At 44.5% G+C, this 22,673-nt stretch overlaps 1 protein-coding gene across 1 annotated transcript in view; it reads left to right on the top strand.

The window, feature by feature from the left end:
- cstpp1 (centriolar satellite-associated tubulin polyglutamylase complex regulator 1) overlaps positions 1–22,673 on the top strand; it is a 468,108-nt gene that overhangs the window by 400,717 nt on the left and 44,718 nt on the right. Inside the window, exon 6 of the mRNA XM_086008095.1 lies at positions 21,336–21,525. Coding sequence (XP_085864221.1) covers positions 21,336–21,525 — 190 coding nt within the window. The remainder of the gene's footprint in view (positions 1–21,335; positions 21,526–22,673) is intronic.

The raw sequence follows: 22,673 nt of genomic DNA, 5'->3' as shown, positions 1-22,673 counted from the left end.
CCCTTAACCAGGCGGGGAGACCCGTGGCCTTTTTCTCAAGGACCCTCCAGGGCCCCGAGATTCGACACTCCTCTGTCGAAAAGGAGGCCCAGGCTATTGTGGAAGCGGTGCGACACTGGAGGCATTACCTGGCCGGAAAACGATTTACCCTTCTCACTGACCAGCGTTCAGTTGCTTTTATGTTCAATAATAAGCAGAGGGGCAAAATCAAGAACGACAAAATCTTGAGGTGGAGAATTGAACTTTCCACCTACAATTATGATATCTTGTACCGGCCCGGGAAACTCAATGAGCCCCCAGATGCTCTATCACGAGGTACATGCGCCAACGCGCAAGTTGATAGACTGCGGACCCTCCACAATGACCTCTGCCACCCCGGGGTCACCAGATTCTGCCACTTCATTAAGTCCCGCAACCTGCCCTACTCCATCGAGGAGGTCAGAACTATGACCAGGAACTGCCAAATCTGTGCCGAATGCAAACCGCATTTTTATAGGCCAGACAGAGCAAGCCTGATCAAGGCCACTCGCCCCTTCGAGCGCTTGAGCATCGACTTTAAGGGGCCCCTCCCTTCCTCTGACCGCAACGTGTACTTCCTCAACATTGTTGATGAGTACTCCCGTTTCCCGTTTGCCATCCCTTGCCCAGACATGACCAGTACCACGGTCATCAAATGTCTGAATGACCTCTTCGCCTTGTTCGGGTTCCCCAGCTATATACATAGCGACCGGGGCTCATCTTTCATGAGCGACGAACTTCGTCAGTACCTGCTCGCGAGAGGTATTGCTACGAGCAGGACCACCAGCTACAACCCCCGGGGGAACGGCCAGGTGGAAAGAGAGAACGCGACGGTTTGGAAGGCCGTCCTCTTAGCCTTAAAATCTAAGGGCCTTCCGACCTCTCGCTGGCAGGAGGCCCTCCCTGCGGCGCTCCACTCCATCCGGTCACTGCATTGCACTGCCACTAATGCCACCCCTCATGAGCAACTGTTCGTTTTCCCCAGGAAGTCCACATCGGGAACCTCGCTACCGACATGGCTGACTTCTCCTGGGCCCGTCCTACTGCGGAGGCACGTGAGGACCCATAAAATGGACCCCCTGGTCGAGAGGGTGAACCTCCTACACGCCAACCCCCAGTATGCCTACGTGGCATACCCAGACGGGCGGGAGGACACGGTCTCCATATGAGACCTCGCACCCTCGGGCGCCCCTGAATCACCACCGTTATTATCCATCACTTCTCCCAACCCAACCCCTGTAGACGGCATGCCGGAGCCCCAGGACCCTTCGTCGACCACTCAGACACAAGACTCGACGTTGGATACTGCAGCACCGCCACCGCTGCTACGACGATCAGGACGGCATACAAGGCCTTTCTCTCTCTCCCTCCCTCCCCTCTCCCTTCCTAGCACCTCAGGCCCGGCCCGACTGACCACAGCTGAGCTCCCGCTCCGGCCCGAGCCCCCGTGCGCAGCCTAGCGCCTCAGGCCGGGCCCGACTCACCTCGGTACCAGAACGGAGTCAGTCCGACAGCGGGAGGCCGGGCACCCATCGCTCCGAAGCGAGCCCGGGGTTCCTCATGTTGAACCAGGTGGGGCCTTTGGAGCCGGTTGGCCGGGCGGCAGTCGAAGGCCTTTCGCTCCAGACTCCTGTGTTAGATTTCGGTCGGGGACAGCGGCGATGGTGCCCTGGGCCTCCGACCCGAAGAGCTCGGCAGTGACATCCTGCAGAGCGGAGAGGCTGGGGTGACAGGAGAGAGGGGAGAAAGCGGAGAGAATGAGGAGGAGGAGGCCCAAACTAACAATGGCCGCAGCTAATGGCTCCCCCGTAGGATTGGTCAACCTTCACGTCACTCAATGCTAATGAGCGGATTCCCCCGTATGATTGGCCAACCCGCTAATGAGCGGATTTTTGAACGTTTTTTGTCCACTGTCCGAACAATTTTTGTCTGACCAAAAAGTAAATACGCCTAGTAGACTCTCCTAATCATAACCTTTCTTTTGATATAACATATGTGTAGGTACGCTCTATAACTTTTGAGTGATGCCCGGACAGACAGACAGACGGATCCTTTTATTTATATATATACACGAGTCCCAGGCTTTCGGCCCAGTCTCTCTGTCCCTCTGTGAATCTGCTGCCGGGCAACATTTCAACCTTTTAATACCTTCAAAGATGAAAGTGAAAGTACTTATTAAACGTTTTTGGTAAATCTTATGTTATTTTTAAAAGAGATACAAACTTTTTCGAAGCTGGATTAGCAGATTTTGAGCTGGAAGTAGTTGAAGTAATGGCTGCCCAATGCCTGAGTTCAAAATTATTCGTCCCGCCCACAGACGCAGCGATTGGCCAACCATCAGGTGACTGAACTGTAGGATTGGTCAATCATCAGGTCACAGGATTGGTCAACCTTGACGTCACTCAATGCTAATTAGCAGATAATGAGTGGAATTTTGAAGGTTTTTTGTATATTGTCTGAACAATTTTTGTCCGACCGAAAAGTAAATACGTTTATGACCGTTCCGGAATCGTAAGCTTTCTTTTGATGTGACGCGCGTGTAGGTACGCTCTATAACTTTAGAGTGTATAGCCGGACAGACAGACAGACGGGAGGACAGACAGACAGACAGACAGATCGGTCCTTTTATATAGATAGATAGATAGATAGAACATAGCCATGTACATTTTGCTTAAAATAATACGGAGCAGGTGGATGATTTTGTTGGAAGAAAGACAATGGCAGAACAGAGCCTTGGTGGTATCAATGACAAAACAATGAAATAAACATGCCCAAAAAAAAGAAAATATCTCTTCTCTTAATATTCTTTTGTAGTGTGGGAGAACAGCCACACGGAGTAAACAAACATGCCACCAAATGGCACTGAGAAGAAAGCTAAGTACACAATCTTAACAAGGGCCAATTTCACAAGATTTAAAAATATTGCACGATTTGTCCCAATCACTGTGATAGCACAATTGCTAAATTGCTATTTAAAAAACCCAGCTGAAATTGTGAGTGGACCCGGGGACATTAGCAGGATTGGGCCTCCATCAGAGGTTGCAGCAGGTCCTCGTGAAGGCTACAGTTGGCTCTTGGGCTTTATAATGAATAACCCTTAAACAGGTTGGCTCACTCTTTTCATTTTCCCTTTCTTCCTGTCATAAAGTACTGGTCCCTAGTGTCACAGCTGAGATTACAAAGTACAGGAAACTTTCGTTTATCCGGAGGTTAAATGTCCGGAAAGCTCTATCTACCGGCAAAATTCAGGAGTCGGTTCAGATAATTTTTTTTATTTTCGTTGCTTCTTTTCTCCTGTCCTGGCTCTGCAAGCGTCTCTGTAGCTAAGCAACAGCTTCAGCTAGACGCTTGCAAGCTGCGTCGACTGTTTTGAAGCTGTTGCTAAGCAACAGGGTTTGTTGCTTCACACGGAGCTCTGAGCTCCGTATGTTTTAACATTAGCGCTGGTTTCTACGGCAGTTTTGATCTAACGGCACCAGCTCGGTCCCGTCGGTGCCGGATACCAGAAAGTTTCCTGTAACACTATGGAGAGTTATGTCCATCCATTCTATGGTGATGTGCACTTGGAACATCAGAATACTGTGCTTCATTTTTGTGTTATAGAAGCCTTTCGTAAATTAAAATATTATCAGCAACTTTCTGTGTCATTTTATTCCCATCTCCCTCAGCAATATGAGGTACTCCATAGTTGTGTGGGGGCAATGAGGTCACAGCAGGATACCTCCCCTGCTCACAAAAAAAGAAAACCAAATAAAACTAAAATATATATATTCCTTCGATTTATGTTTCAATACCTTTTAATTTGGCTGTGTGAATATAAAATTAATTGCTGGAAACAAAAATTAAAGGAAGCACCAAAAGTGATACGAAGCAAAATGGTTTTCAGTTTTGTCCTCAGCCTTAACTTCTGTCACTTCAAAATCATATTAAGCGTTGCTTGATTGTGGCTGATTTCCATGCTTTGCATTTTACTTCGCACAATAATAACAGCTTTAGTAGAAAATGACACTGAACCACAAATTATTTTTGGGTAGCCACATCTAACAATATACATCGTGGCACCATTCAGATAACTAATTAGGATATAAAACATATGATTCAGTTATTCAAGTTAGCCAAGATAAAAAAAGAAACTATTTTAAGGTAGAATGTTTACATCAGTATAAAACACAAAAATACTGCAGATTTGGAGAGCTCTTGCATCCTGAAATTACTAATCTTAATACATCAAAGCAGTGGATTCAACAGAAGGTGGACTCCATAGGGAGCTATCAACATGGGAGGGGGGAAACTGCAGTAGTAGGTTAAGCACTCAAAAGCCTCGGGCACAGCTTGGAACTTCTGGGAAAGAAGGTAAAACAAAGGGAGTGAAAGGACTAAAATGGAACCACTAAGGTAAAGAAATCTTTTTTTAAAAGGCAACATAGGCTGAAACAAACACCTAAAGTGATTCAAAGGCAAAGGGGCGAGTTAAGAGTCAAAAAGGAACACCTGAGGGAAGTAATTGTGTTAAAAGGGGGCACCAGACAGAAGTAAAATCAAAGGGAGCACCAGAGATAAAAAAAAAGTAAAATTAAAAGGAGGCAACTGGAAACATATAATGAAGAAAGGGAACAAGCAAGGGTAGTACAGGTACACTATCCCTTATCCGAAAGCCTTGGGACCAGCTGAGTTTCAGTTTTCGGAATTTTTCGGATTTCAGAAGGTATTATTATAAGACTGGGAAATTTTTAAAGTTCAGGCTACCTCTTGCGACTGTTCCGTGTCTCATTCCCCTTCCTGCTTCTCTGGAAAGCCGGATATCAGCTGACTCCTACTAAGCTGGCCCGCAAATCAGGTCGGGTGGGGGGGGAGAAAAGAATATCGGACGGGCCGCGGTTCAGGTCGGGGGGGGGTCGCGGGAGTCGGGGGTCGCGCGGGGGGGGTCGGGGGGGGGAGAAAAGAATATCGGACGGGCCGCGGTTCGGTTCAGGTCGGGTCGGGGGGAGAAGAGAATATCGGATGGGCCGCTGCAGCTATCGGACGGGCCACTGTATTGTTGGGTTCACTCTCCCGGTACCTCCTTCACACTGCCCGGCTCGGCCTGCAATCTCCTACCCAGGAGGGAACTCGGTGACCCTCTGCCCTGCTCAGCGTAAGTCGTGCGCCACTCTGGTCATGTCGTGCGCACAACTTACGCTGAACGAAAAAACTTTCGGTTTTTAGAGGTTTTCGGTTTTCGGAAGTTCGGATAAAGGATAGTCTACCTGTATAATGAAGACGTACTGCATGCAGTGTGTTTTCTGTGGGATACTCACAAATGATACAGTAGAGGGGTAAAGTGTTGCAAACATTCTGTTAATCAGTAAGCTTTAAAGAAAGACTTGTGGCCTTTGAGAGCGAGGAAAAGGCAGACTGAAGAAAGGGAATTTTTGAGGGTGAATGGATAATATTAAATTCAATAAGTGAGTCATCTTAGGGAAATGAGTTGAAGACCAGTAGAAATCAGGAATAGTGTTGTCATGACCAAGGGACAAGTGCTGAAGAAAGTCAAGGAAATGGAAATATTAAAAAGGTTGTTAAAAGAAGCAATAAAGGTAGGAAACCCTGTGAAGCGAATCAATAGATTATATTAGCAAACAGATACCAGGCACTGTCCAACATTGCAGGAGGTGATAAGATCCCATAGGAAAAGACAGTTTAAAAAAAAACAGAGAGGACTGTCTGAACAGAGATGCAGTTTGCAGGTCGCGGAGCGATTGTAGTTATAGGTAATTATTTGCTCAGAAAGGTAGATAGCCATATGTTGCAAGGACAGTACTTCTAGGATGGTGAAATGTCCACCTGGAGCTAAAGGTGTAAATGTTGAGGAAAGGTTAGAAGGAATACTGAAGGGGAAAGGTAAGGACCCAGTGGCTGTCGTCCACATTGGGTAAATGACATAGGGTGAAATAATATAGGGGTCTTAAAAGCCACATATATCAGGATTGACTGAAAACTCAATGATGGAGAATGTTCTCTGGTATACTTCTAATATCTGGAAAGGAGGGGAATTTGAAAAAAAAATGAGGAGGTAAACGAGTGGCTGGCAGCAGAATGTGAGAAACAATTCTACCTTCATCAATAACTAGGAATTCTTTCAGAATAAAAAGGACTGGCATAAGGGAGATGGGCTGCAGTTAAACTGAGTAGGGACAAAGAGATTTGTGAGAAACATTGAAACAGCAATAGAAAATCATTTACCCTAGATATGTGGAATGGAGGCATATCAAACAGATTTGAGGGTAGAAGGCAGTCAACTGGCAGGTATCGATACAGAAACCCAGAGAAGACACATATGAACAGGAGACCAGGAACAGGAGACCAGGAACAGACAGACACTGGCGGCTGTGAGAGGAGGCAAATCTAAATGAAGATATATATATGTCTGGTCCCTAGAAGCATCAGAAATAAAATACTGGAACTGGAGGCTGTTTTGACAGTAGAGAACTGCGTTGTGCTAGGAATATCAGAAATATGGCTAAATCCAGAGAATGGAAATGAATATAACTTTCAGGGTTATAGGGTGTTTACAAAAGAGAATGGACTAAAAAGGAGGTGGTGTAGCCCCATATGTCAGGGACACCTGGGACGTAAAAGAAGTTAATCCTGTGGGAGGTAGGAAGCTATAAAATGAGCTCCGCTGGTTAGACATGCAAAAGAAATCCAAGCTAACATGAGGGGTGTACTATAGACCACCAGGTCAGCGTAAGAAGGAGGATACTTTGCTCTATGAGTGGATATGCAGGGCATGTGAGAACAGGAAGGTTATGTTATTTGGAGACTTCAATCAACCTAAGATAAACTGGAAAATGGGCGGCTGATCCGATATCGCCCGTTTTGCGCCACCACCCGAGACGAATTTCTAGACCAAAATTTCTTAATTTACACCTTGTCCTTTTCAGGTAATTAAATGGATGCCTGGAATTAATAAAGTGTGTTTTTGATATTAAATGTAAAGTTATAATGCTGCACTGTTGCCCATGATTTCTCCAGTATAAATCGGAGCTATAGATTCCTGTCTGTGATAAAATTGTATCTCTAGTGCCATCTTCATTTTGGTATTATTATGATTGCCTCACTTTCTCTGCACTGTGTGGGTGTGCGGATCTATGTGTATGTGTGAGAGAGAGACTGAGAAATGAGAGTGGGTGGAAGTGTGTGTGTGTGTGTGAGAGAGAGACTGAGAAATTAGAGTGGGTGGAAGTGTGTGTGTGTGTGTGAGAGAGAGACTGAGAAATGAGAGTGGGCGGAAGTGTGTGTGTGTGTGTGAGAGAGAGACTGGGAAATGAGAGTGGGTGGAAGTGTGTGTGTGTGAGAGAGAGACTGGGAAATGAGAGTGGGTGGAAGTGTGTGTGTGTGAATGAAAGACTGGGAAATGAGAGTGGGTGGAAATGTGTGTGTGTGAAAGAAAGACTTGGAAATGAGAGTGGGTGGAAATGTGGAGAGGAACACTGCTGTCTGGACCAATTGGGGTCTGCTGTTCTTGTCTAGTTCGAGTGCACATTATGGATTTCTGCAACACACATTGTTGAATTATTCTGCTTGAAATTACAATAGCATACATAGTATGCTCTTGAATAGACATTGCCCGTAATAACTCCTTTCCATTTAGCCGTTCATTACACTTACACTTGCCCACAGACTATTATCAACTATTATTTACAGATCCCTTTCTAAGTCTCTCAAATTAGTTCAATTCCATTTATTGTGTACTATATCTATACTGTTAAATTTCATTTGGCATTTGTTGTCCAGTTGCATTACTGATCCGAATTTTTTGCAGATCTTTAGTTGCATACCCTACATAAGAACATAAGAACATAAGAAATAGGAGCAGGAGTAGGCCAATCGGCCCCTCGAGCCTGCTCCACCATTCAATAAGATCATGGCTGATCTGATCCTAACCGCCAATCTACTATCACAGAACCATCTCCTGAATCTAACAGAATTAGACACACGAAATAGGAGCAGGATCAGGCTACATGGCCCATGGGCCCGCTCCGCTACCCACAGGGCCATGACCGATCCGAACCTAGACTCATGTCCAAATTCCTGCCCGCTCCCCATAACCCTTTATTCCCTTTACTTCTAGGAAACTGTCTATTTCTGTTTTAAATTTATGTAATGATGTAGCTTCTACAGCTTTTTGGGGCAGCATATTTCATGGACCTACCACCCTCTGAGTGAAGTAGTTCCTCCTCATCTCAGTTTTGAAAGAGCAGCCCCTTATTCTAAGATTATGCCCCCTAGTTCTAGTTTCACCCATCATCGGGAACATCCTCCCCGCATCCACCCGATCCAACCCCTTCACAATCTTATATGTTTCAATAAGATCGCCTCTCATTCTTCTGAACTCCAACGAGTAGAGTCCCAATCTACTCAACCTCTCCTCATATGTCCATCCCCTCATCCCCGGGATTAACCGAGTGAACCTTCTTTGTACTGACTCGAGAGCAAGTATGTCTTTTCTTAAGTATGGACATCAAAACTGTATGCAGTATTCCAGGTGCGGCCTCACCAATACCTTGTACAACTGAAGCAATACCTCCCTATTTTTATATTCTATCCCCCTAGCAATGAAAGCCAACATTCCATTGGCCTTCTTAATCACTTGCTGCACCTGCATACTAACCTTTTGAGTTTCGTGCACCAGGACCCCCAGATGCCTTTGTACTTCAGTACTTTCCAGTTTCTTGCCATTAAGATAATAACTTGCTCTACGATTTTTCCTGCCAAAGTGCATAACCTCACACTTTCCAGTATTGTATTCTATCTGCCAAATCTCTGCCCACTTACTTAGCCTGTCTATGTCCCCTTGCAGGTTTTTTATGTCCTCCTCACTCACTACTTTCCCTCTCATCTTAGTATCATCTGCAAACTTTGATATGTTACACTCGGTCCCCTCCTCCAAATCGTTAATACAGATTGTAAAGAGTTGGGGACCCAGCACTGACCCCTGTGGAACACCACTAGTTACTGATTGCCAGTCCGAGAATGAACCATTTATCCCAACTCTCTGCCTTCTGTTCGATAGCCAATCCTCTATCCATGCCAGAATATTACCCCCAATCCCGTGATTTTTTATCTTAAGCAATAATCTTTTGTATGGCACCTTGTCAAATGCCTTTTGGAAGTCTAAATACACTACGTCCACTGGTTCCCCTTTATCCACCCTATATGTTACTTCCTCAAAGAACTCCAGCAAATTTGTCAAACATGACTTCCCCTTCATAAAACCATGCTGACTTTGTCCTATTAAATTATGATTATCCAAATGTCCTGTTACTGTCTCCTTAATAATGGACTCCAATATTTTACCTACCACAGATGTTAGGCTAACCGGTCTATAGTTTCCAGCCTTCTGTCTACTGCCCTTTTTAAATAAGGGCGTTACATTAGCAGTTTTCCAGTCTGCCGGGACCTTTGCTGAGTCCAGGGAGTTTTGGAAAATTATTACCAATGCATCCACAATCCCTACCGCCACTTCCCTCAAGACCCTAGGATGTAAGCCATCAGGTCCAGGTGATTTATCCGCCTTGAGTCCCATTATTTTACCGAGTACCACTTAGTGATTTTGATCGTGTTTAGCTCCTCCCCCGCTATAGCCCCCTGTTTGTCCAGTGTTGGGATATTCTTAGTGTCTTCTACTGTAAAGACTGATACAAAATATTCATTCAGTGTTTTTGCCATCTCCATATTTCCCACCATTAATTTCCCGGTCTCATCCTCTAAGGGACCAACATTTACTTTAGCCACCCTTTTTCTTTTTATATAACTATAAAAACTCTTACTGTCTGTTTTTATATTTTTTGCTAATTTACTTTCATAATCTATCTTCCCTTTCTTAATCAATCTTTTTGTTATTTTTTGCTGTCTTTTAAAGTTTTCCCAATCCTCTATCCTCCCACTAGATTTGGCTACCTTATATGCCCTTGTTTTTAGTCGAATACTATCCTTAATTTCTTTACTTAGCCACGGATGGCTGTCTTTTCTTTTACACCCTTTTCTTCTCAGTGGAATATATATTTTTTGGAAGTTGTAAAATAACTCCTCAAATGTACACCACTGATCATGTATCGTCTTACCCTTTAATCTATTTTCCCAATCCACTCTACTCAATTCCACTCTCATACCTTCATAGTCTCCTTTATTCAAGCTTAGCACGCTTGTTTGAGATCCAACCTTCTCACCCTCTAATTGAATATGGAATTCAACCATGTTATGGTCACTCATTCCAAGGGGATCCTTTACTAGGACATTTTTAATTAATCCTGTCTCGTTACACAGGACCAGATCTAAGGTTGCTTGCCCCCTGGTCGGTTCAGTTACATACTGCTCAAGAAACCCATCCCTAATACACTCAATGAACTCATCCTCAAGGCAGCCCTGCCCAATTTGATTTGTCCAATTAATATGATAGTTAAAATCCCCCATAATTATAGATGCTCCCTTATTACAAGCCTCAACTATTTCCTGATTGATACTCCGTCCAACAGAGTTGCAACTGTTCGGAGGCCTATAGACTACGCCCACTAGTGTTTTTGTCCCCTTATTATTCCTTACCTCCACCCAAACTGTTTCATTATCCTGATCTTTTGACCCAATATCATTTCTCTGTATTACAGTGATTCCTTCCTTTATTAACATAGCCACCCCACCTCCCCTTCCTTCTTGCCTGTCCTTCCTGATCGTTAAATAACCTGGTATGTTTAATTCCCAGGCATTGTCACCCTGCAGCCATGTTTCTGTAATGGCCACAAGATCATACCCATATGTAGTTATTTGTGCCATTAACTCGTCTATTTTGTTACGAATGCTACGTGCATTCAGATAGAGAACTTTCAAATATGGTTTGTGACACTTAGTTCCTGCTTTTGCCCTTTTTATTACTTTACCTTTTGCTCCAAACCTTCTGCCTCTGGTTTTTAATTTCCCCACTGCTACCTAAGTCTATGACCTTCTCTGTTGTCATTTTTATTATTTGCTCTCTAGGAACCTCCCCCCCACTAGTTAGTTTAAAGCCCTCTCTACAGCCCTAGTTATATGATCCGCCAGGACTCTAGTCCCAGCACTGGCCAAGTGAAGCCCGTCCCAACGGAACAGCTCCCTCCCGCCCCAGTACTGGTGCCAGTGTCCCAGGAAGCAAAACCCATTTCTCCCACACCTGGCCTCTATTGCTCTTTGAATTTTAGTGTGGTCCACAAATTTGACAAGCCTACATAATTTCATTATCTAGATCATTTTTGTAGCTAAGGAACAACATGGTTTTTGAGCGACGGTACCCAAGTCTTATGGAAGATTAATCTACCCAAGTCTTCCATGCTGTAGTTCCAAAGTGTCTGCCGTCCGTAGTTCTCCTGTGTTGGTCTCTGGTGATGCAATGGATCAATCAGAAGTAGAACTTCACTGGATTCAGTTGCTTTTCTTATAGATAGATTAGCTCAATAGAAGATGATAGTAGGTTATCTCATCATCAAATAATCCACATAGAGGTTGGCATTGTTGGCTTGATAATGTTCCTCACTATAACAGGTAGTGGGCTAACTGGTTTCAAATTAAATTCAAAATTTAAGTTATTAAGTCAAATATAACCATAATACATGAATTACATAGAATTTACAGCACAGAAACAGGCCATGTGCTCCTTAAGTTATAAAATGCTACTTTTGGAGGGTTTTTGATGTGTGTTTTCATTGCCAATCCAGAGTGAGATTTTAAAACGTTATCCCCTGATTCCTACGGTCACACAAGTTGAGTTATGGGTCTTGTTCACATCTCAGAATGAGGGTTGCACAAGATCTTGTCTTGTGTTGTAATTTGTTGACCCCTACTGGACTCGATCAGAAAGGCATCACAGTAGCAATAGTGTGTTACATTTTATAAGTGATGTGACTCTGTAGAATCTGGGATAATATATATTCTTAGTTTAGATCAAATATAATGTAAGGGCATGTGGAGTCAGGGGACAAATAGCTGATTGTATAGCAAATTGGCTAAAAAAACTAGAATGCAGGGAGTAGGGGTAACGGGTAGTTATTGAGATTGGAGGAAGGCGTGTCTGTTCCGCCACTCCATTGAGAAATGTACCTTTTCAGGTATGTTTCAGCTTCCTGTTCTTTTTTTCAAAATGTACTGGTTCGCATTTAGCTTTGTTGAACTGCATTATCATGCAGTTTCCATATATCTGTGCACTCTGCATTCTTCTTAAAGAACCATAACTTCAATTTTGGCACTATGTACACACCCTGCATTTATTGACTCTCCCAGCCCTTCTTGGGCATAACAGAGGAGATCTGTCTTGGGCACTGCCATTTCACAAGGGAGGCTGTCACATGGCTGTGCCATCTGCTGGAGGCTGATCTGCAAACGACTTCCACCACAGGAACAGCTCATTCCATGGGTGTGAAATTTTATATTGCTTTAAAGGTTCTTGTCGCCAGATCCTTCCAAGGCATTACGAGTGACATGTGCCAAATCAGTCAGCTGTACAGATGCATCAAGCAACTACTATTGGAGGCCTTGTTTGCAAGTGTCAACGCATTCATCGCTTTCCCTGTGGAATAGAAACATCAGCAACACAAAGTGCGAAAGTTTTCCCTGGTGCAAGGGTTCCCAAGAACCCAAGGCATTATACATGCCTCTGATCTGTCCAGCAGATACCTGCTCTTTCTCTGCCACCACCACTGGCTCTGTTAAGTCTGTGCGTTATATTGCGAATTACTACACAGACCACAAGAGTAAACTTTAACAGGACTTTACTGGTTGAAGGTCAGGGCGGAACTGCCCAATAAATCATTACACAGCACTTATATACCGGTGTGGTCACCGCCGGTATTACAGTATACAGCAGCCAAGATAAAGTAGTGCAACTCTTAAAATAGTTCTCTTAAAGGTGGACGGTTACATACAATAGTTCTCTTAAAGGTGGAACGGTCACATACACTACAATCCTCCCTTTTTAGCTTACAATATACCTATTCCCCATTAAACATAACATCATAACATATATATCCAACTTCATGTAAAAACAGTTCACAGATTCAGTCTCTGCGGGAAACAGTTCACAGATTCAATCTCTGCGGAAAACAGTTCACAGATTCAGTCTTTGCGGAGGCGCCTCCTGCGCTTCCTGACTCGGTCCGGATAACGCCTCGGTGGTGTAGTAGTTCTCGGTGGTGTAGTAGGTTCACGTTGCTGGGGTGACTCATCCAATAGTCCTTCACTGGACTTAACAGCTTGAACTTTCGTAACTTCAGAACCAGTCTTGCTGACTTCTAAAGGCTCAAGTACCTTGGGAAGTTTTCCTACTTCCAGACTGATTTGGCTCAGTTCAGAGGGACCACGTGCGTGACCTGGAAGGGGTGATAATGGTTCAGATGAGTCATCATCTTCATCATCACGGGACAACTCACATGAATATACTAGATTGCTGTCCTCCTCAGTATCTACGTCCTCCAAATGGTTTATTATTTCTATTTTTGGAGCTCCAACCGTGAGTGTGGCTGCGGTCTGTGCATTACTTGATTTGCAGCTATATTCACCAGGGTCTTTGGGGGTGAGATTTGTAATGGTAAGTTCTATCACATTCTTATTCTGTTTAAATTTGTAACGGTCAGAAGATTCGATTAAGCTCTGGTCTTTGTACCATCTGACCCACTTAGGAGTAAGTGTAAACTCACAGTTCAAAGTAGCAGAATGCTTCTCTTCCACTGTAATGTTCTGTAGTTCTTTGACTACCTTTGACGGAGGCTCTTTAATAGTCAGCCTTGCCTCAGATTTTGATTTCCCTGCCATAAACTGCAGCAAGCCGGTCATCTTACAAGTTGTTTTTTTCAGAGTGAGACGATGAATAGTGCCACGATGTTCCATGTCCACATCTTCAGAAGCATGAAGAATTTCACCATTTAGTATCCATTTTGGAGACTTCACGTCAGCAACTGAAAGCTCACACTCAAAAATGGCGTCACTTGGCTCTGACACTTCCACATCACATATGGGTTTAATGATGGCAATTGATTGCTCTTCTACATATAACTTTGCTGTGCTTTGGTCATCTATGGCGTCGCACATGTAGTTGCCTTCATCTTCAAAAGCGACATTATTAATAACGAGCTTCCTGTACACATCTTCACTCACAATCTCATATTTATTACTGGGATGAATCTCTTTTTCTTTGTAATACCACTTGACAGCAGCATTTGACCTGGAAACCTTGCATTCGAAAATGACACGATGTTTCTCCATGTCAATCTTCTCTCTCAAGGTTTTCACAATTTTAACTGGCAATTCTTCAATTCGAAGCAAAGCTCTGGAAGTAGCGCTTTCAGCAACAAACTTGATCTCTGCAGCATCTTCAGTTTTTGCCTCTGCCCCCAATTCCCTGAGTGGCTTAGTACTGCTGACACTGCTCACAAAAGGGTGCTCTTTCTTCTTAGCTTTCAACTGATCGATGAATTCGACATATTCCCTTTCTTGTTCAGCTTTGATTCGTTTGGCCTCCTCGCGCAGACGGTTTGTGTGTTCCTGCTCCATTTTCTCAATCAGCTGCTTCAGCTGTCTTTCCAGATTCTCCCACTCTGTGTCAAAGAACTTTTTCTTCGCATTCATCTCTTGCTCAAAACGGCGAATCATTTGTTCCAATTGCTGTTGTAGTTTGAAATTGAGTTGAGTTCGAGCCCGGTGTTCCTCAGACTTGTGCATGTCTGTAGACTGGACAGACTCAGAACTCTCTGTCAAACTATGTTGTTGTTGTTCAGTGGAGATCTGTTCTGATACTTTGTTCTCTTCTGAAGCATTTATGCACTCCTTCGTTTTTCCATCATTAGTCTGCAAGTCCATTTTAAACTTGTCTTTTGCACATGGGCTGGTCTTACCATCATCAGTTCCAGAGTCTGAGCTGATTGTCTTCACCGAGTTCTCACTCTCTGCTTTGTACAATCGTGCAGGTTTGCCATTTTTCTTTCCAGAATCTACCGTTATTGCTTTTAGGGAGTGCCAGTCCATATTGATTTTCCTGATCCACTCCCGTCCCAGAAGTGGTGGACCTCCCTCAGGTAGTACATATAAGTCCATTCCTTGGTGTTCTTTGCCCTTGTGTCTCACCTTGACTTTTATCTTTCCGATGGGGTATACTCTTTGCCCCGTGTATGTTTGCAATACTATCTTCGTATCCCGTAGGGGAATATGTGTGAATAACTTTTTGTAATCTAGTTTATTCATGACCGTCAACGCCGATCCGGTGTCCAAGTCCATATTCACGTGGACTCCTGCTATCTGCAGTGCGACCCAGATAGTTTGTCGGTCAGCTTCCTCACTCACATTGTGAATTCTCAGACTACCCAGTTCCTTGCTGTTGGAGTCTGAATCCGAATTCTGTTCATCCGAACTCTTCTCAGCCACCTTGTGTACCTTGCTGTACTTTTCCTGCGGTGACTTTTTTGTTGTTGTTGGTCTTCTTTCCTGACCGGCATACTTTAGCTATGTGACCAAGCTTGCCACATTTTCTACATTCCTGGTTTTTAAACCAGCATTGGTTCTGATCGTGTGTTGTCTTCCCACAACGATAACATTTCGTTGTACCCGAAGCCATTTGATCCACGCTGAGTACCGCTGCCTTCAGCTGCATTTCCGCAGTGCCTCTCGCTGCGGCTTCGTGCGATGCTGCAATAAGGACAGCCTTATCAAGTGTAAGATCGTTCTCTTCGAGCAGTCGCTTTTGTGTTCCTTCCTTCGACAACCCACACACGAACTTGTCTCTCAGTGCCTCTGTCAGATTTTCCCCAAACTGACTGTATTTCGCTAGTCTACGCAGTTCAACCAAGTACTCCGCGTTGCTTTCCTCTTTCAGTTGCGTTCTCGCATAAAATTTAAATCGTTCCGCTAACATCAGCGGTGTGGGGTTCAAATGATCCTTCAGGACAGCAACAATATTAGCGAAAGTCTGATCCGCCGGTTTAGCTGGTGATAGAAGATGCTTCAATAGCCCGTATGTCTTCGCACCCATTGAGTTTAGTAAGGTTAGTGCTTTATCATCATTTGATATTTTATTTGCCTTACAATATATCTCTATGCATTCTACATACGTGGCCCAATCTTCCACATCGGGATCGAAATCGTTGATGTTACCACGCTTAGGCATCTTCGCAATCTTTTTGAGAAACAACAACGAATTTTTTTTATTTTTTTTTCAAAAATGGCGGTTTCCCGCGCTTGTCTTCTTCCCCGCCTACTTTCAAAATGGTGGTTTCCCGCGCTTGTCTTCTTCCCCGCCTACTTTCAATATGGCGGTTTCCCGCGCTTGTCTTCTTCCCCGCCTCCGAAAATGGCGGTTCCCCGCGCTCGGTCTCCCTCGCTCGGTCTCGTTCTCCCTCGCTCGCTCGGTCTCGTTCTCCCTCGCTCGCTCGGTCTCGTTCCCCCTCGCTCGCTCGGTCTCGTTCCCCCTCGCTCGCTCGGTCTGTCTCTCCCGCTCGCTCGGGCTCTGTCTCTCCCGCTGGCTGTAACGGCGATTGCCATATTGCTGCGTTCGCCCTCCCCAGCGGTTTTCAATCGCGCCTCCCAGCCCCTCTTGCAGTCCGGTCCTTTCCCCCCTGGCTGCGGCTGAGTTCTCCGCGGTTTTCTTTTATTTGTTTTATTTTCTCCCGCGCAAGCGGTTCTCGGTCGCTGCGCCTCGCGGCCTCGGTAGCTGCCCGGCCTTGTTTACCGGTCGCGGTCGAGCTTGCTCTCGACGCCGTTGCGTCTCCCAGCCCGCTTGTAGCCCGGTCTCTCACACCGGCTGCGTTCCCGCTTGTAGCCCAGTCTCTCACCCCAGCTGCGTTCCCGCTTGTAGCCCGGTCTCTCACACCGGCTGCATTCCCGCTTGTACCGCGGCTTCCATGCCCTACGCTGCCCCAGACTCAGCGCCTCTGACCCCGACTTCTGTCCGGCTCCTTTCCCCGGCTGTGGTCGAGTTCTCCGCCCTTATATCCTCCGTCTTTTTTATTTTCTCCCCAACTCACAGTCAACGTGGCCGACTTGCTTCTCGTGGCTGATTGGCTCACTCACCACCGTGATAGAAGGGACGATCACTGCCTGTTGCTGATGGAAGGCTTCGTGTCAGAATTCTTCCTTCTTCCTTGCTCTGCAGACTCGAGTCCTCTCTCAGCAGAATGACGAGGGCGGATGCCTCTTCTCGACGCCCGTTAACTGCCTTGGATGTATCTCTGCCGCAGGGTAAGATCGAACTCGTCGCCACTGTTAAGTCTGTGCGTTATATTGCGAATTACTACACAGACCACAAGAGTAAACTTTAACAGGACTTTACTGGTTGAAGGTCAGGGCGGAACTGCCCAATAAATCATTACACAGCACTTATATACCGGTGTAGTCACCGCCGGTATTACAGTATACAGCAGCCAAGATAAAGTAGTGCAACTCTTAAAATAGTTCTCTTAAAGGTGGACGGTTACATACAATAGTTCTCTTAAAGGTGGAACGGTCACATACACTACAGGCTCCTTGCCTGTGCAGTCTGCATTAACAAATGCTACACTCTCAAGGTCACTAACTGCATCCTCCTGGCTGTGTTCCTGTTCACAAACTTCACTGAGAGGGACACAGGATATGGTGCTTTGCTGCCTTATTCTAGGCCATTGGCAGTGTTCGCAGGCTGTTTTTATAGGTCTACAACGATACAAAAGGAATAATGTTTGAATGAAGGCTGGCTCCACAACACACCTGCAATCAGAGCTTGCAGTGCAAGATACTGTATGTCGTGTTTGTATAATTGTGTTTACGGCTGTCTGGAAGTGATTGAAAGGGGTGGCAAAATAGAGGAGCAGGTTGGTGCTAGTCACGAACTTGGGGAGGCCTGGTTCCATGCTCTGATATGCCACGATATCCAGGGTAGCCTCGTCCAAAGGAGTCAAGGCCATGTAGTTTTTGATGCTTTTATTAAAGAGATTTGTCATCTGCCAGATGCAAAGAAACCCACCCTGCCTAAATGTTAAACTGAAATTAACTGCTAATAATCAGAACATTGTATGTGTGTCAGCCGTGGCTCAGTTGGACTCACCTCTGAGTCAGAAGGTCATAGGTTAAAGCCCCACTCCAGAGATTTAAGCCTATAATCTAGGCTGACACTCCAAGTGCAGTACTGAGGGAATGCTGCACTGTCGGAGGTGCCGTCTTTCAGGTGAGACGTTAAACCGAGGCCCCATCTGCCCTCTCAGGTGGACATAAAATATCCCACAGCACTATTTTGAAAAAAAGAGCAGAGGAGCTCTCCCTGGTGTCCTGGTCAACATCTATCCCTCAACCAACTCCTAAAAACAGATTATCTGGTCTTTAAGCATTATGGGGATCTTGCTGTGTGCAAATTGACTGCCAAGTTTCCCTACATTACATCAGTAACTGCATTTCAAAAGTACTTCATTGGCTGTAAAGCATTTTGGGAATTTCTGCGGTCGTGAAAGGCGCCATATAAATGCAAATCTTTCTTTTATACGTGGATATAAAGTCAAGTTGCAGGGCCAGCAAATACTGAACAGCTGTGTATTGCATTCATAGGAATAGGTTGTACCACTTGTCTCCACAGCATAGTAAAGTCTGAAAACCTTTGTTTTTATCATGATTACGGTCATTTTATAACCCCAGTGGGTTACAGTGCCTTGATGTAAAGAGACAAAACCTACAGGGATGTTCATCTCTGAAAAATACCCTAATCATACCTAATCTTAATAGGTGAAAATTTGTAAGATTTTGAAATTTTAAAGCAGGAACTTGGTGGAATTATTCTAAATTTAGCAGCCATTCTCAATAGGTTTAGTGCCTACTAGTGGAGCTTCCAATACGTTGCACGTAGTAAGTCAGAGGCTATGCTCTTTTATTATAACAATATAGAAGCATTATACCATGTAACACACAATATATTGGCCCAGAAATTCGGGTCGGGGGCTTCCCGCGGGTGCAAGCCCCCGACCTGCACTTACCTTGCGTGCCGGCAGTTGAGCTGTAGGGCCCCGTGGAATTCCGCTCCGGGGCCTGGCCCAGCTGCTGGCGCGCAGTGCTTGCGTGTCCCAGGGGCGTAGTTAGTGCGATGCGTCCCCTGGGATCACGTGAGCCATGGGCAGCCAATCGGAGGAGGGAAAAGCCCATTCATAAGTCTGACAGGAAGACCTGTCAAAACTTATGAATACTACGGGCCCCAAAATAGCAGTAAACCTTCAAATAATTTTTTTTTTAAATCACACTTTTTAAATAAACTATAAATTACATTAAATAACTATTTTAAACAATATAAATTTTTGAAAAAAATAATTTTATAAAAAAACGGGGCTAAAAATAAACTTACCTTACTTTAAAGTATTTAAAAATAATAAACCTGTGGAAAAAATGTTTTAATTTTAATTAATTGACCACTTACCTTGTAAAAAGCAGGCCTTATGCCTGCTTTTTAAATGTGTAAATCCTGCAGGCTTAACCTCGCGTGAAAACCTGCAAAAAAAACCTAAGTTCAAAGCGCACGCGCAGCCTCCCCTGCGCGCGCGTTCAACCTCTGAACCCCTTCGTTCGGCAGATCGGAAGTGCCGGTTTCCCGCACATGCGCAGTGCATGCAGAAAACCCGCACTTCCATTCGGCCTACGGGTGAGTACCCAGCGCGTACTCACCCATGGAGAGCCGAATTTCTGGACCATTATATAGCAAACAGGAGAGTATTTATGTCTTGATAGTCTTTTACTAATACGCATAAAAGGTCTGTCTTGAGGAAAGCTTTCTCTTGCTAAGTTAGAACTGTATTTAAATTGACCTGTTTCAGCACTCATGCAGGGAAATGCTGTCATTGGTTACATCCTGAAGGCTTTTGCTGTTATTCAGGGAAGTTTGTCTGGGAAAAGAAACTGTAAAAGAGCAGCCCTGTCCTCTTTCCTGAGATGAGCAGAAGGAAACGGTCCATTATCCTCCTGATGTTCCATAGAAACATAGAAGATAGGAGCAGGAGTAGGCCATTCGGCCCCTCGAGCCTGCTCCGCCATTCAATGCGATCATGGCTGATCATCCAAATTCAGTACCCTGTCCCTGCCTTCTCCCCATATCCCTTGATCCCCTTAGCCTTAAGAAATATATCTAACTCCTTCTTGAATGTATTTAATGAATTGGCCTCAACTGTCTTCTGTGGTAGAGAATTCCACAGATTCACCACTCTCTGGGTGAAGAAATTCCTTCTCATCTCTGTCCTAAATGGCTTACCCCTTATCCTTAGACTGTGACTCCTGGTTCTGGACTCCCCCGCCATCGGGAACATCCTTCCTGCATCTAGTCTATCTAGTCCTGTTAGAATTTTATAAGTTTCAATGAGATCCCCCTCATTCTTCTAAACTCTAGCGAATATAAGCCTAATCGACCCAATCTCTCTTCATATGTCATTTCTGCCATCCCAGGTATCAGCCTGGTGAATCTTCGCTGCACCCCCTCCATGGCAAGAACATCCTTCCTCAGATAAGGCGACCAAAACTGCACACAATACTCAAGGTGTGGTCTCACCAAGGCCCTGTACAACTGCAGCAAGACATCCTTGCTCCTGTACTCGAATCCTCTCGCTATGAAGGCCAGCATACCATTTGCCTTCTTAACCACCTGCTGCACCTGCATGCTTCCCTTCAGCGACTGGTGCACAATGACACCCAGGTCTCATTGCACTTCCCCTTTTCCCAACCTATTGCCGTTCAGATAATAACCTGCCTTCCTGTTTTTGCCACCAAAGTGGATAACCTCGCATTTATCCACATTATACTGCATCTGCCATGCATCTGCCCAATCGCCCAACCTGTCCAAATCGTACTGGAGTTTCTCTGCATCCTCCTCACAGCACACACGCCCACCCAGCTTTGTGTCATTGGCAGCTGTATGTAAAGCCCTGACTTCTCCCTTTGAAGTTATCAAGGTCAGAAGAAACCAGTAGGGAATGACTGGCTTTCTTTCTAACTTTTTAATATGTTATCTTGGGATGTGACCAGTTCATTGGTAGGTTCCCTTCCATATAGTTATGATTTACTGTTTTATGAATATGATTTTTGGGGCCAATCAGGCATAAATATAACATAAAAATTGCTTTGAGTATGGTATATATGTAAAATATGGTATTGTCTGTCTTGTATTACCTTTCAAAACAGTAAACTTGTAGGTTTCTTTGTATTTGAATAGGAAACATCTGGTTCTATAATATACTGTACTCAGATATTTATGATCAAGATCATTCTATTTGACATTTCTTATGTATATAACACATTTTTGACTTGGAGCTTTTACATTTTTCCCTCAGAATTTCTTGAAAGCATTGCTGTAATTTACCAAGATCTCCTTATGGGAAAAAATCCAAACACTGTGATTGTGCCAACTTCCTCAATCCAACAACACCGCTTGCTGTCTAGTGAAACAGCAACACAAGAAGGCGTTGATGCATCTCAGTTTTATGACTGTTTGGAAACACTCTGTGACAGGTATAAGCACAAGTAAGTATTATCTTTATAGTAATACTTTTTGTGCCTATTGTGTATGTTGAGTCTATCATTTATGTCACGATTGTCTAGCCGTTGGTCAATTTTCTTCGTCTTTTCGTTTTAGTGTTTATGTCAATTTGTTTTCCTCCTTTCTAATATTCATATTCGCATTATGTAAAAATTTTCCTGCTAATATGTTTCCCCACCCATCACATTCTTCCAAAAAAATTCATTTCAATTGCATTCCAAAAAAAATCTCCATTACAATTCCTTACCTGTCCAACTGTTGACCCTTAAATATAAAATTTCTAACATAATAAACATATTAAGAAATTGCAAGATCACCCATAAAGTTACCAATTGTTCTTATAATGCAGATTGGGTGACCGCTTTGCGGAACACCTCGGTTCAGTCCGTAAGCGTGACCCTGAGCTTCCGGTCGCCTGTCACTTTAATTCTCCGCTCCACTCCCACTCTGATCTCTCTGTCCTTGGCCTCTTACACTGTTCCAACGAAGCTCAACGTAAGCTCAAGGAGCAGCACCTCATCTTCCGATTAAGCACTTTACAGCCTTCTGGATTCAACATCAAGTTCAGCAATTTCAGACCAAATCTCGGCCCCTATTTTTTTTTCTCTCTCACATGGCAGCTGTTGATGAATCTGTCATTGCCATTTACACTTTATCTAGAGTCATCTTTTGTTCCTTAACTTGTCCCATTACCATCTCCTTTTGCCTTGCACCATCATCCCTTTTGTCTTTTAATCTCTCCTGCCTTCCATCCTAGCACAGACCTTCCCTTTTCTTCTTTCCTCCCCTCTTCCCTTTCCCTGCCCCTACACTTGCTTAAAAATCTGTTACATCTCTACTTTTTCCCAGTTCCGACAAAGGGTCACAGACCTGAAACGTTAACTCTGTTTTATCCTCTCTCCGCGGATGCTGCCTGACCTGCTGAGTGTTTCCCGCATTTTCTATTGTTATTTCAGATTTCCAGCATCCGCAGTATTTTGCTAGTCATAGAATCATAGAAATTTACAGCACAGAAGGAGGCCATTCGGCCCATCTTGTCCGTGCCGGCCGACAAAGAGCTATCCACCCTAATCCCACTTTCCAGCACTTGGTCCGTAGCCTTGTAGGTTATGACACTTCAAGTGCATATCCA

Source organism: Somniosus microcephalus, chromosome 15 (assembly GCF_052327205.1).
Source record: "Somniosus microcephalus isolate GS21.2 chromosome 15, FLI_Smic_1.0, whole genome shotgun sequence".
NCBI classification, from domain to species: domain Eukaryota; kingdom Metazoa; phylum Chordata; class Chondrichthyes; order Squaliformes; family Somniosidae; genus Somniosus; species Somniosus microcephalus.
This window is presented reverse-complemented; position numbering and strand designations above follow the sequence as displayed.